Source organism: Capsicum annuum, chromosome 9 (genome assembly GCF_002878395.1).
Source record: "Capsicum annuum cultivar UCD-10X-F1 chromosome 9, UCD10Xv1.1, whole genome shotgun sequence".
Lineage (NCBI taxonomy): Eukaryota > Viridiplantae > Streptophyta > Magnoliopsida > Solanales > Solanaceae > Capsicum > Capsicum annuum.
This window is the reverse complement of record NC_061119.1, coordinates 11,505,698-11,528,324: the sequence shown is the minus strand read 5'-3', so window position 1 is coordinate 11,528,324 and position 22,627 is coordinate 11,505,698. Positions and strand designations below refer to the sequence as shown.

Sequence of the window (22,627 nt, the reverse complement as noted above, 5' to 3'; positions counted from 1 at the left end):
GGTTTGATTTTTTAATCAAAGTTGGGGGTAAAAATAATTTTCACCCTTTATTTATTTGTTTATCAAAACGTAAAAAGTAAAACAACAACAATTTTTGATAAAAAAAATTGAAAATTCATTATGTTTGTGTATGTGAATTTATAGTTAAAACTTTAAATTAATTAAAAAAAATTAATTATTATGTTTGTGTATTAGAATTTATAGTTGAAAATTTAAATTTATAGTTAAAAATTTAAATTAATTTAAATTAAAAATTTATTGTGTTTGTGTATTAGAATTTCTGCAATTTATAAAAAGAAATTATTTAATTAAATTTATTTTAATATTTAATTTCTTGTGTAGCATTTTAAAATAACATAAAATTTAATGTAATAATTAAAAATGATGTGGCGGCTGATGTGACAGCTGACGCAGCACACGTGGCAGACGTGGAAGCTGACATGACAGCTGACGTAGCGAGAGTGTGTTACACTTACCAAAAAAGTGTTTAAAATATTATTTTTTAGTGGGTTCAGGGGTCCAGATGACAAACATGTAAGTAGAAGTGTCCAGCTTACAAAACCGACATAGTACAGGGGTCCATCGAACCATTTTGCCTTCTTAGAATGTCAACAATTTAGAATTTCAAATACACCCCTGTGAGCATCGGCAGATCTACATAGGGTCCAAGGGGTTTATCCGAACTCCCTTCGTCGAAAAATTATACTATTTTTACATGATAATTTTTTTTTATATATAAATAGTAGAGGTTGAACCCCCTTCGACTAGTCCGTATATGTACTACTGAACCGCTCACTGAAAATCCTGAATCCACCCCTGCCTGTGAGACAGCACACATGAAAATCATTACCTGTGTGCTTCACTCACATTTATATATAGTAGTAATATACACTAACTAAATATAAATATATATATACACACACGCGATCTCTAGAGAGTAGGAGTGTATTATTTGGCTATCTATTCTAGTAGTCTCAGTATTATTTTTATTTCTAATTCTTCGGTTTTTGCTGTTTGGTGTAATTTGATAGTATAGTATTTTGTTAGGGTATTATTTTACAATTATATGATTTTTTGTATTGTTTCTTTTATTTTCAATACTTCCTATATAAATTGTTTGTACTTGAAGTCGAGGATCTATCGAAAATAAAGTTTTATCTTTAAAGTAAAAGTTAAATATTCGTATATCCGCTCTCTCCAGATCCCACCATATGAAATTACACTGAAAATGACGTGGATTGAATATCTAATTGTCTATCAAATTAAGTTTGGCTGAACTCCAATTAAAAATACCTACAATTAAACTAAAATGCCACTATGTACAAATAGTAAATGGCCCCCTCTAGTTTTGTTTTTTCTTTCTTTTTAGGAAAAGGAGTTAAAACTTTTTAGTTTGGATTTGACAAAATACTAACTAATTTTTCTTTTTTTTTAAAAGACATTTTAGTGTACTATACTTCAAAAGAAAATGATATTTCATGATCAATTATAATTTAAATTATCGTGAAACTTTTCATGTTAGTAAACCTAGCTAGTGCCCTCATTAATAGCATTTGTGATGATTTTATTGGGTACGATTTATTTCCTTTGACTATATAATCATATGACTTTTAGAAATTTAATAAATCTTGATTTTCTTCCTAAATTTTCCGATAGAAAAACAATCCTACAAAATCTCATGTGCGTTACTTATAACCAATCTTATGTATTATTCTATATTGATCTTATATGAAAATAACATATAATCAAAAGACATTTTTATTTTACGTGAATTCAAAAAGAAATGTCCTTTTGTTATGAATTTAATAGTTGCTATTATTATAATTGGATTTTAAATACTTAGACATTAAGCAATATATACGTAGAAAAATTGTGGATATTCAAGTTGATAAAAGCAAAAAAGTAGATGAAAGAAAAATAGAAAATAGAAAAAAAGAAGATCTTTTTTTTTTCTTTCTTTCTGTAAAGTCATAAACAAAAAAGGTTGCAATAACATACTTTGATAGCTAAAAAGTAGTAATAAAGGAAGTTTGTCTTAGTGGAAAAGTGATTAATAATTCTGTATTATTAACAGTGTTCTCATTACTTTAATTTATAAAGCATTAGTTGTGAATAACATGTTGATAGCTTAGAAGTTTTATTCAATGGGAAAAATATTAGTTTATACTTTTTTTTTTTTACTTTAGCACATGGGAAAAAGTGACCAAATTTACAACAATTTACACCATTCAACCACGGTTAAGTCAAAGGAAGTTTTTTTTTTTTCATCCAGTGTCCGGTATCCACATAGAAATCCGATTAATTCGGATTCGTGTCAGGTAGGGTACCATTCGGGGGTAGCTCTCCCTACCAAAATTTTTTTCATACCCAGTGTTAAGAATTCGTGCCCTATTGATTTTCTTATTTTCACCTAACTTTTGCTTATCGATGGAACGTGTTGCCTGGCGTTTTTCAAGGAAGCAGTAAACAGAAAGTAAAGAACACAATGATTTTTACGTGAAAAACACTCGGCTCAAAAGGTGTAAAAAATCACGACCTGCACCTCTACAGGATTTAACTCCAACTTCACTAAAAAACTCTGAGCCTCGACAACGACTGATTACAAAACTCTTGTAACCAACAAATAAGAATCATAAACTCTAATTCCTATAACTCAACAACTAGGAATTATAAACTTTAATCCCTATAACTCAATAACTAGGAATTATAAACTCTAATTTCTAACTACACACACACCTCCCAAGGTATGTGTTCCCAAAGTCTCTGAGTTTTTCCCAACTCGAAGACTAGCTCCTAATTTAGTTTATAACACATTGAAACTAATATTACATGAATAGCTCAAACACAATGAACAACTCTAAAAATCAACGCTAAAACTCTTAGCTGGATTCTGTACTGAGGACCAGGTTCTTCAACGTGTTTCTTCAGTGATTGAGTAGCGCTTCATGAAGTCAATCTGTCGATTGAGCTTTTCTACCTTTTTAAGTGCGTGGATTACTCTGAATGATGCATCTTCTATTTAAGCACAGCTCTCTAAAGGGTCATTCTTTATTTTAAACTCCTCCTTTAATCCAAACTCTCATTACATAGAGTTCTACTTCAAGTGAGACTCTTTCTTTAATTTCAACTTTTGTCTCCTTAGTGTTGTAGTAAAACTCCAACTCTTTTAAATCAGCACATGCTTATTTATCAGAATCTTTCTCCTCCCACATATAGGACTCTTCAAGATCTACTTAGAAGTGAAACTCCTTCTTCATGTAAGACTCATTTTTCAACTCAAATTGCTTTCTCTTATCATTAAGTGTTTGAATCAAATTCAACTTGTTATATTCCCCACAAGATCAGTAGCTTGAGTATATTAGAATTATGCTTGCTTATTCGTTCTTGCCTTTAAGCAATCTTGTCTGCATCTATCAGTGAAACTAGAAATCTTCTTTCCTATGCGTGGGTCAGCTCAAGTAACATGTTTCATTCATGTGTCAGTTTGTCAATCATCAAAACTATATAGTACCCAACAATTTCTCCCTTTTTGATGATGACAAACCTCTTGTCTTGTGCATTCAACCATCTTCACCTGTAGGCACTAAAGTATAAAACACTAGAATGAAACAAGTTAGTCAATGGGTTATAAATATTGCACAACCCTATTATCTTCCCCCTTTTGGCATCATCGAAAAACCATTTCAATGCAATAATATACTAGCCAAAGTGATTTGTTATGCTATTCATGGCCACCGGGGCTATCACCAAAACAATCAGGCAAAGACTCTAGCCAACATAGTAATGTATTAAAGAGAGCAAAAATGAGTCAATTTAGCAAAGATAACCATTCCATTTAACTGACAGAGCATGTTCCACATTAAATCTAAGCTAGTACTGAACAAAGAAAAATAATTGAGCATTAAAAAAATACGATATAAAAGTGGGACATGACTAAGGATACAAATAGTGAGGAGCTGATGAGGAAGGTAGAACAGATGATATCAACTGTGTCAATTGATGAATGACTTCAACATTTTCATCCCTCTATCAATCAAGGTCAAGCTTCAAAGTCATAATCCCAGCCTTAAAGACCTCTTATTCCACTTCATGACTGTCTTATGCAGCTTCTAGTTCAGATTTTTTTTTCTCAAATGAGTCTTAGCCCTCCTTATTGAAACAGGTAGAGCAACATGATTTATCTATTCAAGAACATCTATTTTTTTATAAGTCAACCTAATTTAGGACTGAAAAGCCCAAAAAAAATTACTAATTAGGAACTAAAAGGAAAAACATGTCCCTTTTCATTCTTCAGAAATATATGCTGCATGTGATTGATGATCAAACTTGGCAAATCTATGGTACACAACTGATATTTTAATTGAAAAAAAAGAAGAAATTTCTGGTATAGGATTAACACACTTGTGCACACCCATTTAGAGAGAATCAAAGAAAGTTTGGTCAACAATTCATTAGCTTTATTAGACAATAAAAGGATGGAGTGTGTGGAATTGAACATGTGTGCTCAACTGTTTCAACTTAGACAGCCTATGCTTATGTCAGCGTAGAACATACCTGATAAGAAGAACTTTGTGGTCATAATTGCTTGCTTGTACCTATTTTTCTGCACAATCTAATACAAAATTAGGTTAGAAAAGTCAAAAATCTGGAATTGGAACACACAACTAAATGTGCAAGACTGAATAGAATAACTTTTTAGCCAATAAGATTAAAAAGAAAAATGATTATTCTAGTCAATCATTGAGGGGAGTTCATGCAATTTTAAGCATCCCCAAGTCCAACCTATTCCTTTCAAAATACTCTCTACTTAGCGCCTTTGGTTCTTCTCCAGTCAATAAAGTAATCCACATAATCAACATCTTTATAGCGCTCAAGAGTGAAATTACTGCCATTTAAATACCATAGTCTTAAGCCATTGATTCCCATGAGATATCTCAAGATTCTTGTGACAACACCAATTCTTATGAATTACCAACAAAATTATCATCAGCTTGTATTGGTGTTATTGATGCATCAATTTCTTGATTTGTTGTTCCCCCTGTCAATATGCGCTCAGTCTGTACAACAGTTGAACTAGGTGGTACAACATGTTCCCCCTGTCAATATGCCCTCAGTTTGTACAACAGTTAAACCAGGTGGTACAACATGTTCCTGTGCATGCACATCAGTTTCACAGTCATCCTCTTTTTTTATTTTTTTTAAACCTCTCTTGTTTCCTCCTTACACGAGCACTACAAATATTGTCATATTTCAAATGATCCATTCTCCCTTTAAATATGGTGAGTGAAAGAAATCTTATTTTCTTCTAGTCTTATGCCTTGAGCAAGCCTTATCCATGTATAAATTTTGCTTGCCTCCTTTCACTCTCACCTGCAAAATAAATTAGGGGTTAAATTTAGGCACCCAGACAAGCTTGGGTCCTTTCTTATGAGTAAATGTACAGGCAACAGGTTACATGACCTGTTTCTCTGACCAGGTTTACTTATCCTTTTCTTGGTTTGAGATAGTTTATTTGCCAGATTTAGATTGCTGGATCTTCTTTTGGCAGCAACTGAACATTCAGTGGTTGGATGTCCAAGGTTACCACAAATATAACATAAATTTTAAGGAACATCAAAATTTTTGTGGAATCCTAATCCTGCCTTTTCACTGTAATTTCTTTCCCCCAATTTGTGAATAATTCTTGAGGAGTTTGTCCACCTATTTGCTCTTTCAAGATCAAGTTTTAGTTTAGAAACTTCTTGACTCAACTTATTCATTTTTTCAGTTAGATCATGACATTCTTGTTTGTATCCAACTAGCTCAAGTTTAGCATTTTCTTGATCTTTACTCATAGCCTTTTTTCCCTTTTCAGAGAGTGTCAATTTTAGAACTTCAGACTTAAAGATCATTGTTTGAAGAATCAAGTTGCTCAACTTGTTTTTTGAGAGTGCAGTTTTCCTGTTCGACAATGTTCTTGGAAGCTTCTAAATCAATAGAATCAAATTTGATGCTTGCAAGACTGTTGAACAGCTCATCCCTATCAGAAGTTGATTCTTGGAGGTCATCAATTAGTGCACTCATCAATGAAATAAGTTTTGTTTTAGAAAACAAATGCAACTTTTCTTTAAGTTCAAGTATACTTACCTCAGAAGCATCATCTTCTTCCTCCAAGTCTGAATCTCCAAGAGCCATGAGTGCTGCTTCATCAACTTCATCATCATCTGAGTCAAATCCCCAAGATGCTATCATTGCATATTCTTCCCTCTTTTTGGTTTTTTCTTTCAATTCCTTTTCAGCCATTTCCTTTCTCTATTCTATTTCCCAGACTGGACAATCTTTGATCATGTGATCTATCTTCTCACACTTGAAGCAACCACCTTGAGACTTATCATTGGAACAACACCTTCTACTTGCTCTTTTTTAGTTCTGACGATTGTCTTTCTTAAATTGCTTTTTAAAGTTCTTGACAAGTTTTTTATCATCCATATCTAATTCTTCTTTGTCAGACGCCTTTAATTCTGGTGACTTATCCTTGGTTCCCTCGTTCTTTTTGAAGCTCTCCATATTCTTCTCATATCTATCCATAAGAGTATTCTAAATTTGTTTTGCGGAGGTACAACCTGAGATCCTATTGTATTCATCTATTCCAAGTCCACAAGTAAGAATATACTTGGCTTTAGCATTCTTTCCAAGCATCTTAAAGTCAGCCTCATCATACTCGTTCTTGTCCTTTAATACTTCCTTCTTTTCAACATCCTTCTTTATGGGGTATTGAGGTCTATCTATAATCATATTCCATAGTTCGTAGTCCACAGCCTGAAGGAAATCTTTCATCCTTTCTTTCCATCCTAAGTAGTATTGTCCCTTGAACAATGGAGGCCTATTGATGTCTTGTCCTTTGTAGTATCCAGTAGGTGGTGTAAAATTCATCTTGGATCTTATCTTAAGGTGTCAGCCTTCACAAGATAACCCGCTTTGATACCACTTGTTAAGAATTCGTGCCCTACTGATTTTCTTATTTTCGCTTAACTTTTGCTTATCGATGGAACGTATTGCCTGACGTGTTCCACTAACGTGTTTCAAGGAAGCAGTAAATAAAAAGTAAAGAACACAATGATTTTTACGTGGAAAACACCCGGCTCAAAAGGTGTAAAAAAACCACGACCTGCACCTCTACAAGATTTAACCCCAACTTCACTAAAAAACTCTGAGCCTCGACAACGACTGATTACAAAACTCTTGTAACCAACAAATAGGAATTATAAACTTTAATTCCTATTACTCAACAATTAGGAATTATAAACTCTAATCCCTATAACTCAATAACTAGGAATTATAAACTCTAATTCCTAACTACACACACACCTCCCAAGGTATGTGTTCCCAAAGTCTCTGAGTTTTTCCTAACTCGAAGACTAGCTCCTAATTCAGTTCATAACACACTGAAACTAATATTACATGAATAACTCAAACACAATGAACAACTCTAGAAATCAATGCTAAAACTCTTAGCAGGATTCTGTACTGAGGACCAAGTTCTTCAACATGTTTCTTCAGTGATTGAGTAGCACTTTGTGAAGTCAATTTGTTGATTGAGCTTTTATGCTTTTTTATGTGCGTGAATTACTCCGAATGATGCATCTTCTATTTAAGCACAGCTCTCCAAAGAGTCATTCTTTATTTTAAACTCCTCCTTTAATCGAAACTCTCATTACATAGAGTTCTACTTCAAGTGAAACTCTTTCTTTAATTCCAACTCTTGTCTCCTTAGCGTTGTAGTAAAACTCCAACTCTTTTAAATCAGCACATGCTTATTTATCAGAATCTTTCTCCTCCCACACATAGGACTCTTCTAGATATACTCAGAAGTGAAACTCCTTCTTCATGTAGGACTCCTTTTTCAACTCAAATTGCTTTCCCTTATCATTAAGTGTTTGAATCAAATTCAACTTGCTATATTCCCCACATGATCAGTAGCTTGAGTATATCAGAATTAGGCTTGCTTATTCATTCTTGTCTTTGAGCAATCTTGTATGCATCTATCAGTGAAACTGAAAATCTGCTTTCCTATGCGTGGACCAGCTCAAGTAACATGTTTCATTCATGTGTCAGTTTGTCAATCATCAAAACTACATAGTACCCAACACCCAAGGTTCGAACCCAAGATCTCTGGTTAAGAGAGGAGCAGCGCCATTCATTGCATCACTGGTTAAGTCAAAAAAAATTGACGAAGAATTTATACATATTCAGTGAATTTCAGACGACAGAACTTGTGGTTAGAATTCTAACTTCGTTATTAATGTTGGTCCCTTTAATGATCTATGACTTGTATATTTACTTTTCTGTTACAATAACTTGTCCAATATATAGATTTCTTAATAGAAATATAGTGACCACGGAGTGTGGGTAGTATTATTCAACTTGTTAGAACTTATAGCTAAAACTTTAACTCCACTCTGTAAAAAAAAGGCTATTGACTTGATTGATTCAACAAGGGAAAAGGCATCCATTCAAACAATTCATATTTCTATGTCCTTTGATTGAATCATAAAGAGTTATTTCAATTCTTACTCTATTTTCTAGCCATATTCATATAGAATACACTTATTTAAATCTTTTTAAATTCTAAAGAGTTTTCTGACTCTTAGTTGTTTCAGTCGTGGATATGCGGAAGGATTATCTATGACTTGTTTGTTTACAATTTTGTTACAACTTGTCCAACTTTAGAAAATTAAATTATATTTTGAAGGAAAAAAATGTTCTGTCAAAAACATGGTATTTGGTTGATGAACAAAGTTACGTACAAATTATGCTGCAGGGTTTATAACATTGGAATTGACAACTCCTGAATTATATAGAAATAGTCATTTGTTCCATTCATTAAATTTAAAAAAAAAAAAGATTTAATTTAACTAATTTTTAAAATTAAATTAGACTAGATTAATTTAATTTGAAAATTAAATTAATTTAATATTTTAAAATTACATTTTGATAGTCAAAAATAATACAAAGAGTAGTATAAGTTACACTCTTTCCATATCAATATGGTGAAAACACATATCTCTTAAAATATTGATTACGTGACATAAGAGTACGTAAAAAGCATCAATAACATTTCTTTTCTCAAATCTAATTATTAGATTCATCGAAAACAATTGGTAATATAATAACATTGAGCAAGTAATTATCTTTTCTTTATTAGTATATTAATAATATTGAATTATTTTCAACATCCCTCAACTTTCATTTTTATTTTTTCAAATTGCAAAACAATAACATTGATAGAATAATTTTCAGTTGTTTATTCATAGATTAACTTGCCCTTGGAGAATTATATACAATGATAATCAAGAGTCCGAAGCTTAAAAGACAAGTTTTTTTATTAAAAATTTCAAAAGGGTATATCAAAATTGAAAAATATCAAAACGGAAAAGATAAACATAGGTGATTTACCTTATCATTTATCTTACAAGGTCAGTAGACCCGCTTACCTTATGATTTTATCTTACAAGTTAAATAGAGTCACTTACCTTATCCTTTGACTGAAAAAAAAGTGTCTGCAAGATGAGACTTACCGCTGACAAGAGTTTCTGCTGGTTGATTGTAAATCGTCTTACCTTGTAAGTTAAGATCTCATGTTCACCCTGAAAGGTAGTGTGAGTGCAGTTTCTTTCATTTGCATCAACTAAAAAAAATGAGATCCTACCTTACAAGAAATTGCACTCACACTCTTTATATAGCACCGAAAATTTTAAAGTTGTTACATGGCAAACATGAGATCCTATCTAACAAGGTGAACATGAGATCCTACCTTACAAGGCGAGACAACTTATAATCAGCTAGGAAAAGCCCCTGTCAGTGGTAAGTCTCATCGTGCAGACACTCTTTTTTTTTCAATGAAAGAATAAGGTGAGTGACTCCATTTACATTATAAGGTAAAATCACGAATTTACATTACAATTTTTCATAAGATAAGTGGGTCCATTTACCTTATAAGATAAAATCACAAATGACGTTAACTTTTAATAGATAAGATAATTATCTATATTTATCTTATTCGTTTTTGATATTTTTCAATTTTGATATGCCTCTTTTAAATTTTTAATAAAAAATTTGTCCTTTAGGGTGTGTTTGGTATGATGGAAAATATTTTCCATGAAAATTTTTTCTTGGAAAATGTTTTCCTGAAAAATAAGTTGGTTTTCTACTTATTTTCTCATGTTTGATTGATGAGTGGAAAATATTTTTCGAAAAATATTTTTCGGTGTTTGATTGGTGAGTAGAGAATATTTTTTAGAAAAATATTTTCTAGTGTTTGATTTGTGAGTGAAAAAAATATTTTTTTAGAAATATTAGTGCCTCTAACAACTCAACAATTTGTAAGAAATAATTTAAGCATAACAAATAATATCAATATCGAATACTAAAATACTACAATCGTTAAATTTAAGCAACTATTAATTAGCAAATATAGGAAACACTTTTCAACATTTTGTCAGGACAATCTCAAGATACTACAGTCAATAGAAATATAAATGAACGACAAGCTTATTCAACCTCGTGAAACAAATTACATCGATGACAAGATGAAATATGCAATTAGCAAAAGTAACATAGGTGAGTCTTCCTCCATGAATATGAAAATAACAATATATTCAACGAACATTGGAAATGAGTAAAATTCGAGCTTCACTATGTTTTATTTCAAACAGTGAAAAATTGAAGCAAAATACAGTGAAAAATATTTTCGAGTAATATAAATTTTTGAGAAATATGATTTTTTTGAGTCATGTGAATATAAATGTTGTTAGGGTGGGAAGAAAGATGGGGGTGAGGGTCATAAGTCACATTTGTCATTTTTTGGAAAATGACTTCCCTTGGCCCATGAGAGAAGTCATTTTCTATCAAATTGAGAAAAATAATTATTGTGAAAAATATTTTCCCAATATTTCATTACAACCAAACGAGGAAAAACAGGAAAACATTTTCCATCGTACCAAACACACCCTTAGAATCAATTAGTTCGTCCGGTATTTCAATCAACATTATAATGGGGAAGGAATTTCTCTCTTTTTAACATAGTCATAAAAATATAGTCCAACTTAAACCTGCCATGCTGTAGGTCCCATTTGACCTCTTCTCTTTCCCTTTCACTACCAATTAGTACTTTCTTAATAATTTATCTTCACATATTTTTCTGGGTAACAATGTTTGATATTCGATTTGATATGTCTAAAGTTGATTTTTAATAATGTTACATTCGTATAAGGTTAAAAATAATCTTGTGATATTCAATTTGATATTCGTAAAATTCAATCAATTACTCTTGTTTTATAACTTTCCTTCACTTTACCAAAAAAGAAAAAAAAAAAAAAACTTGCCTTCACACATTTTTAAGGCATACTAATGTTTGATATTTGGTTAGATATATTTAAAGTTGATTTTTAATGACATTACACATATATAAAGTTATGAATAGGCGTATGATATTTAATTCGATATTTATAAAATTCAATCAATTATTGTCTTCACGCATGTTTAAAAGTATAATGTTTGACGTTTGATTCGAGACGTCTAAAGTTTAATTTTAATAATGTTACATACATATATAATTAGGAATAGGCATGTAATATTCAATTTGATATTTATAAAATTCAATCTGATACGATAAATCAAATTTCAGTTTAATATCAATAATTTATGCTCATCTCTACATTTCTTCTGTCAAACAAAATTTTTAAAAATTAGAACTAATGAGAAGCAAAATTAATCGAATTTGACATAAGTCAGAACATATGATATCTTGTAACAACCTAACTTTATCTAAGATTAAAATAACTTTGTAATAACAACTCAAAATGTCCGGTTAGAATTAAACTTTATGAAATAATACACTCAATTATATTATTTTATTTTACTTAATCAAGTGGATAAACATAAGTAGCAAAAAACCAAAACAAATACTGTACTATATACTATAAATAAAGTCGTGCCTGACAAGTTATAATGCTTCCAACTTAACTTAGCACAGCAATAAAGTCCTCATCCCAACGTACCAAGTACTTACGTCTTTAATTAGAGTTTTCGAATTATAACTTTTTAGCTAAAATTTTTAAATTTTTTAATTAAAATTTTTAAATTATACATTTTTAATTAGACCTTTTGAGTTTAACTAAAATTTTTGAATTATACATCTTTAATTAAAATTTTTTGAGTTTAATTAGAGTTTTTAAATTATACGAGCTTTTGAGTTTAACTAAAATTTTTGAATCATACGTCGTTAGCTAAAACTTTCGAGTTGAAGTAGCGCTTTTAGGTTTAGGTTCTATTTATCTAAATTATTTCAAATTATATATTTTTAATTAGAGATTTCAAATTAAAGTCCTCTATTAAAAAATATCTTTATTATGAAGTGTTTTATTCCTAACATAAGATGTTATTACGTGACCAGAAGATTACGAGTTCAAAGAGTAAAAATAATTTTTTGATAGAAAAATGTAAAATAACACTACGTATAATAAATTTTTATAATTTGCCTCTTCTCTAGATTTCGTACATAATGAGAGTTTTAATGCATTAAATTATGCTTTTTTGAATTCTAATATAAATTTTTTCAATATAAATTCAAATTCGAATTTAGTGAAACTGAGATATGAGATAAAGGGTGAAAAGAAAAAAGAGTCCTTCCCTCACTCTAATAAAAACTTCAACATTTACTCAATTTGTTAAGATAAAAAAAAACATTTCTTTTTCTCTCTCTTTCACACTTCAGAGTTCAGACACAAATGTAATGGCAATCATATACATTATGTAGTAGTATAGTATAGTTCATGTATTAACATTATGTTTCTTTTTTGTTTTGTTTTCTTGGTTTTCCTTTTTTTTTTAAGTTCTTGATATTATTATGCTCAACTTTTAGCTCATAGTGCTTTTTGATTTTCCCATCTACATAGTTCTTGTTCTCTTTTTTCTTTTCATCAAAGAACAAGATTTAGTGTAATGGGTAGTAGAATTTTCAGCTTGTGTATTTGGTTTACTGTTTTGCTTATCTTAAATGGCAGCCAAGCTCAGCCAGGTATTAATAATTCTTGTACTGTCTTGTATTTTTTTTGTTAATTTGTTTGTGGGCTTCTTGATTTACTTGTTCTTGTTCATGGTTTTTGTTGTTATAGTGTCGTATTACTTTTTTTAAGAAAATTGTTGTGATTTTGTTAGTGTTCTATTTTGTTGTTGTTGCTGTTTCCATATTAGTTGCTATGTTTGCTTCACTGTCCTTTTAGTTTTTGTACTTACTTTGATTTGTTGTACTCGAGCCAAGGGTACTTTGGAAACAGCTTCTCTACCTCCACGAGGTAGTGCCGTAGTGGTAAGGTCTGCGAACGCTCTACCCTCCCTAGATCCCACTTGTGGGATTTCACTGGATGTGTTGTTGTTCTGATTTTGTTAGTGTTCTATTTTGTTGTTGTTACTGTTTCTGTATTAGTTGCTATGTTTGCTTCACTGTTGTTTTTTATTTGATGTAGTCGGTCTGAGTGTCCTCCGGAAACAGCCTCTCTGCCTCCACGAGGTAGTGGAAAGGTCTGCGTACACGCTATCCTTCCCTTGATCCCACTTGTGGGATTTTCATTGGGCATGTTGTTGTTCTGATTTTCCTTAAATGGCTTGTCTTGATGTTCATAATGTACTTCTATGTAGTATATGTGGTGCAAGATGTGGTTTTTAGGAGCATCTTGATACGGTTGTTTTATGGTTCTGATGATACAAAATGTATTAACTCAGGCCTAGTGAAGGGTGTGGCAGAATGGTAAAGTTTCTTTCAACCTGAATTAGAGTTGAAGTTGTCTTTGGTAGGGAGAGCTAAAACCCCAATAGTGAGTTTCTATGACACGAATTCGGATTAGTAAGGAGTGAATTCTGGATGCTGGACGCTTGAAGCAAAAAAGAAAAAAAGAACTCACACTCTTCAAAAATGTGGTCGTACCCGTGTCGGATGCTTCAAAAATGTACTACTTTTGAAGGATCCAACACGCACCTGGTGAAATTTTGGAAGAGTCTGAGCAACATAGTGCAGAACATATGTGTTTGTGTGGTGGTGGTGAGGTGGGTGAGGTTGTATCTACTGCTTTTAATGCTGCTCTTTAAACAAAAATTCCTACTATTGATTAAGGTAGTTAATTTTACTTGAAATGGAAAATGGAGAAAACAAATAAAAGAATAGTAGAGATCAAATGCTTTATTTGTCTGATTTCTAGGTGTCATAGCCTGTTTTGGTATTGCGTCGTCGTGCTTAGGGTCTATCGGCAACAACCTTTCTTCCTCACAAAGAAACATCCTGCCCTCCCAGAGCCCACTTGTGGGATTACACTGGGTATTTTATTGTATTTCTATGTGTCATACTTTAAGGATATATGTATACTTGAATGCATATTCATGGAATGTACGTCTTGTAGGTGCTTGTGGCTTCATTCTTGAAAATATGATCGATGATGTTGCCATTTTAAATCCTGCCCTCCCAGAGCCCACTTGTGGGATTACACTGGGTATTTTATTGTATTTCTATGTGTCATACTTTAAGGATATATGTATACTTGAATGCATATTCATGGAATGTACGTCTTGTAGGTGCTTGTGGCTTCATTCTTGAAAATATGATCGACGATGTTGCCATTTTAAATCTTAGACCGTCTTTTGTACATTTGGAAAAGGAACTCTAATTGAAGAACAGACTTTGAGCAGGAAAAGTTTCGACCTTTGTGGGATACAATTTTAGACAATGTTGAATAACTTAATCAACTCTTGAAGGCTGGGTTGCGCGTCAATTGGTGTCGAACGGAGGTGTCGAACGGACTGATGCCTATGCAGTCTAATAATATGATAAAGATCCCGCATTGATTGAGATTTGAGTATTTGACTTAACTTGCTCCAAATGAAAGAAACATCTCCTGATCCCTGTGTGCAAATAGTTACAAGTAAAACACTAGAAAGTCTTGATAATCTCAAGCAGAGAATTAATAGACTCAGAATTTTCTGTAAGTTAGTGGTTTGAGATCTCGTTTCAGCTTTAATACACCAGATAACGATCTAGATTTTAGGTAATATGGCTGAGAATGATGTTGTCACCATGTTCGCGTCAAAAAATGCAACTTTTTGGTGTAACTAAAACAAGATCATCTAACAGAAAAGTGTTTTGCTATTGCTTAAGTTTCTGCGAAACTAGAGAGATTAATAAGACCTGACATGAAATTTCTGGGTGTTGCTAAAGGAGAAAGCAGTTCTCATTCTTTAATGAAGCTTTACCAATGGGTGTTAAAGTTGGTGGATATATATTCATTCTTTATGCGCTGCTGATAAATTCCGAACTGTGAATCAGGTTTTGTAAGTTTAGATTGTGGAGGCAAAGACGACTTCACTGATGAACTTGGTCTCAAATGGGTTCCTGATAGTCAAATGATTAGCGGAGATATAGCTAATATCTCTGTTGCAAATGAGACGAGGACACAATATATGGCCTTGAGATACTTTCCAGCTGATAACAGAAAGTATTGCTATACGCTTGATGTGATTCCCAGAAACAGGTACCTTGTAAGAGCAACTTTTCTATATGGAAACTTTGATAAGAACAATGTTTACCCAAAGTTTGACATCTCACTTGGGACAACTCATTGGGCTACAATAGTTATTTCTGATGCTAATACAATGGAGTACCAAGAGGTAATATTTCTAGCCAAGGAACCTTCAGTAAGTGTCTGTTTATCCAATGCAACCACTGGGCAGCCTTTCATTTCAACACTTGAGCTCCGACATTTTAATGGTTCGATATATATGACTGATTACGAGAATGATTTTTTCATGAGCGTCTCTGCAAGGATAAATTTTGGTGCAGAGAGTGATGATCCTGTCAGGTATATGTCAGTTCTCGGTTACTGTGGCATCTTCCAAATCTATGTTCTTTCACGTTCTTGTATTTTTAGAATATCATAGCTCGACATCTTTGAATTGAAATAAACAGGCTTAGGCTCTGTCCGTAGCATGCTCTTCTTCTCGCTTATTGTTTTTGTTCGATTTCCGAAATTTTAATCTTCCCTTAATGTCCTTATTCTCCTAGGTACCCTGATGACCCATTTGATAGACTCTGGGAGTCTGACACCATAAAAAAAGCCAATTATCTTGTTGATGTTGCTGCTGGTACTGAAAGAGTTTCAACCAAAATGCCAATTGATGTGAACACTGTAAATGGTGAGATGCCACCTCAGAAAGCAATGCAGACTGCTGTAGTAGGACGAAATGGCTCGTTAACTTATCGTCTGAATCTTGATGGTTTCCCTGGTTTTGGTTGGGCATTTACTTATTTTGCTGAAATTGAGGATCTGGATCCCAGTGATAGTAGGAAATTCCGGTTGTTCCTACCTGGAGCTCCGGAAATCAACAAGCTTGTTGTTAATATCCAAGAGAATGCCCACGGGAAATATCGTCTATATGAGCCAGGCTATTTCAACTTATCCTTACCCTTTGTGTTATCTTTTCGTTTCGGAAAGACTTCTGACTCCACCATGGGGCCTCTCTTGAATGCTATGGAAATAAACAGATATGTGAAGAGAACTGAGGGCTCTTTAGATGGTAAAGCCATGTCTTTCTTTGAGCATTATTGAAATATGGTTCGTTGAAATGGTGATCTGCAGTTTATTTCATTAGAAGGATTTTCTATGCTATAATGAGCACCTCTGTTTGTTAGTTTCATGATCTAATTAGGCGTGTCCATTACTTTTTGTATGTTGCAGGACCAGTTATTTCCAGTTTAATCTCTCATTACGGTTCTTCCAGTTGGGCAAACGAAGGTGGTGACCCATGCTTACCGGTCCCATGGTCCTGGATCCGTTGTGACTCAGATATCAGACCAAGAATAACATCAATGTAGAGTTCATTACTTTAGCTTCTTTATGCTTAGTGTCAAGTGTTCCAATTTCAGCACTTTAGTTATGAAAGAATTCTTGTATGTAGCTTTCTAGATTTCTCTTTACGCTGTTCTTACCATCTGAAGCGATGAGCTAATGTTTCATAACTGTTCAAATTTGGCAGTAAATTGTCTGGCCTAAATTTGACTGGAAATATTCCGTCGGAGTTGACAAAATTGAGCGGCTTAATTGAGCTGTAAGTCACAATATAATTCTGTTAAATGTTCCATACTCCTGCTGAGGTTCCTTTCTTCCCTTTTCTGCTGCTGTATAATCAATATGGACCGATGTTCCTAATGCAGCTGGCTGGATGGGAATTCACTGACTGGTCCAATACCCGATTTTAGTGGATGTCCTGACTTACAGATAATGTGAATCAAGCTGCCTTTTTCAATTCCTTTTTTATCTACTCTTTTAAACACATTGAGTGGTGAATCTAATCATTATGTTTCTTGCAGACATCTTGAGAACAATCAGTTGAGTGGACAGCTTCCTTCTACCTTAGAAGGCCTAGCAAATCTGAAAGAACTGTAAGCAGTTCCACAGTTGCATTTATTGCCTCTAGATTTTTCTTCTCTTTCTTAATGAAAATGATGATTGCAGGTACGTGCAGAACAACATGCTAGGCGGAAGTGTGCCATCTGGTCTTCTCGATAACGGTGTGATTTTGAAGTGGGTATCATTTCTGTGCTATGTGTTTGTTTCTGAGGTTAAGGCTTGTATCTTGTCATGCATCTTTATTGTACTGTCAAAGAAACTGTCTTTTGAGTTTGAGTTTTTAGTGCTAGAGAAATTAAATTCTTAAATATTGGATTGAGGCGGATCTAAGTAGCGCGACATGGATAGTAAGGATTCATACCGATCCAACTAGCTTGTGATTAAGGTGTACTTGTTAATGCCGGAACCTTTTCATTTCTGCTACCAAGGTATATCTGTAGGGAGCTCAAGGAAGAGACTCAATACTCCTTTCTTTATGAAAGCAGATGATCTGAACACAATATGGATGTGAAGATACTCATATGTTAAATCATCTGCGATTGGTTGTGGCTCTTATCTCAGTCACTTAAATGGTTCTTACTGTGCATTCGAAGTGTCTTCCGTCTCAACTAGGCTCAACTCACTGCTTTACATTTTCTATGTCGAAATTACTTGGCTTAAGTTCTTTTGATAATCACGCTGCCTTTTAAAGTTTTATCTTTTTTGTTTCTTTTCTAAATCTGCTGAAATATTCTGGATTCTCCTCAGCTATACTGGAAATGTTAATCTTCGCAAAGGAGAAAGCAGTCGCAGCCGTAGGAAAATCATTATTGGATCATCAGTGGGGGCTTCTGCTCTTCTTCTTGCTACTATTGTCTCTTGCATACTACTGCAAAAAGGAAAAAAAAGCTCTCCGAAGAAAGGTCTAATGCAAAACTTAATTTTGTCATTTTACTTATGTTTTAAAAAAAATTGGTGGGACTCACATCATTTTTCTGTTTTTATTTTAGGCCGCGTTGAACTGAATTTACCTCCTCAAAGGTTTGTCTCTTCCTTGGGAGATCCCGCAACAGAAGCAGCACACTGTTTTACATTAGCTGAACTTGAAGAAGCGACCAAGGACTTTGAAAAAAAGGTTGGATCAGGGGGATTTGGAGTTGTATACTATGGGAAATTGAAGGACGGAAAGGAAATTGCTGTCAAAGTTCTTACAAATAATTCCTTTCAGGGGAAGCGAGAGTTCTCAAATGAGGTAACTTTAGAGGCTTGTCATAATTACTTTTCAAGTTGGCACAGCATAGCGTCTAATTATATATAGTGAAAGCTGCATAATTATAAAAGATTCATTCAAAGCCAGAGGATACTTTTTCAGTGGTGCTCTTTAACACTCATCAAATGTATATTCCGTAGAAGGTCACAGGCTATAAAAACTCTAGACCAGCAATGGACTAGAACTTGATTAATTTCTTACAATACTGCAAATTTTTCCTTTTCATTGTGCAAGTTTGTATCCGAGGCAAATTATAACAACCATTTTCCAGTTTATATGTGTCAAATTTCCATTCTAGTGATGGTTTTTCTTCTGTGAAGAATGAGTACAGTTTCAATGAATTAAATTATTGTGGTTTGCTTGGACTCTTAGTATGTGAATACGTGATATTTGACGCAGGTCGCTCTGCTTTCAAGAATACATCACAGAAACCTTGTACAGTTTCTGGGATTTTGCCAGGAAGACGGGAAGAGTATCCTTGTGTACGAATTCATGCATAATGGAACTCTTAAAGAACACCTCTATGGTAAGTTTCTCTCTTACTTTGATTAGAGAAAGTTCTAACCTGAATCATGCTCAATGTGTATAAACATTAGCAGGTCCTCAAATACCTGATCGAAGTATTAACTGGATCAGGCGCCTTGAGATTGCTGAAGATTCCGCAAAAGGTTTGTAAGAAAGGGAGGAGTTTTTTGGATTAGACGAGAAGGATCTTTCTGTATTTATTGTGTTACTCTTATGCTTCATTCAGGGATCGAATATCTTCACACGGGATGTGTCCCATCCATCATCCACAGAGATGTGAAAACTAGCAATATTCTACTTGACAAGAATATGAGAGCAAAGGTTTCAGATTTTGGTCTCTCCAAACTTGCAGTAGATGGAGCCTCTCATGTGTCAAGCATAGTCCGCGGAACTGTTGGATATCTGGATCCAGAGTATGCATTCTTCTCTGGAACTTTGAATTTTTATTAACTGTACAAGGCCAAGCGTCGACTGTATTTTCGTTAAAAAGGACAGTTTTTTCTATGAATCTTAATGATGCGAACCAAGCTAAATGCTACAAGTAACCTTATTCCCCACTTGAATTATATACCTGAATTTCAAAGCCATTGGGGAAAATCAAATCATGGCTATATGAGGAGTTTTCCCATAGTACAAGCTAATCTTCTAGCAGTTTTGCCTTCACCAATTAAAAAGATTCAGCATAAATGACTCGTCCACTACTGTGACATCGTACGGACAGTAGTCTCGGTTGTATATGCTTTATTTATTTGGTTCTCAATGCTAGAACATATCCATGTGGTGTAAGATATTCACTTCACTGACCTTCAGTGATACTGGAGAGAGATTTGTGTATTTAATTTGTTTTATTGGCCTTGGCATCGCCTAATCCTTTTCTTTGAGCTCTTCTTCCATGCAACAACGAAAACCATGCACCATTACCCATCTAATTGGTTTAGCTATATCAATCCTCTATATCCATTTTGCTCGGTTGTGTCCGTGTCATTCTATTAAAAGAAAAGGAACACTTTTAGAAAAAGTAAGAGATGCCTTTACTTCAATTATGTTCTGTTCTCTTTGTCAATATTTATAACATTTCTTTTCTAGTACTGTCACGTTCCAATATATGTTACCCCGTATGACCAAGCACAGAATTTAAGAATCAAGGAAAGACTTTTGAAACTTGTGGTCTAAATCAAGCCATAGACGTTTTTGTGGCTATAAATTTTCTCATAATATACTCTTCCGTCTCAAAATAGTTGGGCAGGTTTAGGTTTTGCACAACTCTTAAGGAAAAATTAATTAGGACTGTGATTTGACTAATATATCTGTTATTAATTCTTTAATCTTTACCTATTTATGTGTCTCTTAATTTTAAAATAAATAATGTTAAGGGTAAAGTTGGAAAAGAATAATTAATTCTCTCTTGATCTTTTAAACTGACAACTATTTGAGACAAGTATTTTTAGTACACATGCCAACTATTTTGAGATGGAGTAAGTAAATTTTAAAGCTAGATTGTTCTAAATATAGGATAGTGTCATTTTTTTGGAGGGGACAGAGTAAAAAGGAAAGTATGCCACAGAAGTTAGGACGGAGAGTAATAATAGTAAAACAAATGACTTGTGCACAATCTCCTTTCCAGGAGTGTCAAAGTTGATACACCACTTTCTCTTTTAAAAGTTTTGGTCCTCTTCTCTATAATGTCATCTGGAATTGTTAAAACTAGCTGCTATGTTCTTTCTGCGAGGACTATGCTGAACGCTCACAATTTTACCTGAAGCTTGATGACTAATGTTCTTAATTGTCTTTTCCTTATAAGTCCTATGTGTTCTTCAGGACTCGTATATTGACTCTTTTAATTCAATATCGACACAGATATTACATTTCCCAGCAGTTGACGGACAAAAGTGATGTTTACAGTTTTGGCGTCATTCTCTTGGAGTTAATATCTGGTCAAGAAGCAATATCTAATGAAAAATTTGGTGTCAATTGCCGTAATATAGTCCAATGGGTAAGATTTATTGGCCATATGAACCATCTTTTATATCCATATGCTAGTGAATTGACAACCTTAGTACTTTCTCTCCAAGAGAAGTTGATATTCGTGGATGTGCCAACCTTATTCATTCATAATTAGTTTCTTCTAACAATTTAGTTGGAGCATCTTGATAATTTATATCTACTCATGCATAATCCGTGCATTGTGGGGAAGGATTTTATTAATTGATCTGTGCTATAAAGTTTGGTGCCTTGTTACACATTTGCTGGACGGATTTAAAACTTTCTGCTTCTAATCATATAGGCGAAACTACACATTGAAAGTGGGGACATTCAAGGCATTATCGACCCCGCTTTACACAATGACTATGACATCCAGTCAATTTGGAAGATAGCTGAGAAAGCTTTGATGTGTGTCCAACCTCATGGGAGCATGAGACCGTCGATCTCAGAAGTTATCAAGGAAATCCAGGATGCCATTTCAATAGAAAGAGGGGCAGAAGCAGTAAGGGAAGGTAGTTCAGATGACATATCCAGGCATTCGATGCATTCCTCCCTACATACTGGTTCAATGGACCTAGGTGCAAGTGACCATTACTTGTCCATTGATGAATCTATCACAAAACCAACAGCTCGATAAGTTTTCTGTTCATACGACTCTAGAAATTTGTTCATAGAATAGACCATTAATTTGTGTTATTTCTGATTCATTTTGCCGGATTCACATGTCTCTCAATGGCTAGGATTACGCAGTTGATGTTATTGATACCTTTTGTTAGAAATGCAACTTTTTTTACGCTGTGTAAAGGCAAGTTTTTGAGCCCATTTTTAGCTTCATACGTTTGGCTTGAACCAAGAGGAAAAAAGTGTAACCAATTCTATACTTTTATTGCCTTTTAATCCACTATCTCTACTGAGTTCATAATGAGAAAATTTTCATCGTTGAATCGCTCTTATATATATGATTCTCATTATGCACATAAGAGAGGAGCCGTATGAGGTGAAATTCTCACATACTGTTGTGGAAAGGAGATTCTCTCACTTGAATGACGACAGTAGCAGATGTCGGCGTAATCTAAAGGAAATTATGTAGAAGCTTTGAAGAATTTTTATGACGCTGTGCGACTAGAAATTGATTTGTATGATTGAAGTTATATAATTTCTTATGATTTAAAACCATTTGAATTTGTTGAGAGTTGCTTTAGGAATGCAGTCTTTCTCTGTTTTTTTTCCGTACAATTCTAGTTAATTTAGGAGTCCTATCTTTGGTAGGAAACTAATTAGTTATTTTAATTTTGGTAGAAATAGGTTGTTTCTTTGTCCTATTTTTAGTTGTAATAGGAACTATTTAAGTTGCTAATTTGATGATTAATAAAGATGGCTTTACAAGAGAAAATCAACTGCTCTGCGTATTCTCTTCTTTAAACTCCCATCTCTGATT

General features: G+C 33.5%; 1 protein-coding gene across 4 annotated transcripts; it reads left to right on the top strand.

Annotated features, from left to right (window-relative positions):
* The first annotated feature begins 12,629 nt into the window (after positions 1 to 12,629).
* On the top strand, positions 12,630 to 22,140 carry LOC107843030 (probable LRR receptor-like serine/threonine-protein kinase At1g67720). Of its 4 annotated transcripts, none has more exons than XM_047396092.1 (16): positions 12,779 to 13,057; positions 14,433 to 14,522; positions 15,353 to 15,884; positions 16,088 to 16,599; positions 16,761 to 16,893; positions 17,059 to 17,130; positions 17,237 to 17,305; positions 17,393 to 17,464; positions 17,538 to 17,606; positions 18,180 to 18,334; positions 18,422 to 18,663; positions 19,081 to 19,207; positions 19,278 to 19,349; positions 19,433 to 19,619; positions 21,064 to 21,199; positions 21,491 to 22,140. In XM_047396092.1, the coding sequence occupies exons 1-16, from the start codon at positions 12,982 to 12,984 to the stop codon at positions 21,824 to 21,826; spliced, it is 2,880 nt and encodes a 959-aa protein (XP_047252048.1). In that variant the 5' UTR covers positions 12,779 to 12,981; the 3' UTR covers positions 21,827 to 22,140. The 4 variants fall into 4 exon arrangements, with proteins under 4 accessions (XP_016542643.2, XP_047252049.1, XP_047252048.1 ...); XM_016687156.2 differs by having other exon boundaries at positions 12,780 to 13,057; positions 19,281 to 19,349; XM_016687157.2 differs by lacking the exon at positions 14,433 to 14,522 and having other exon boundaries at positions 12,630 to 13,057; positions 19,281 to 19,349.
* The last annotated feature ends 487 nt before the right edge of the window (positions 22,141 to 22,627 follow it).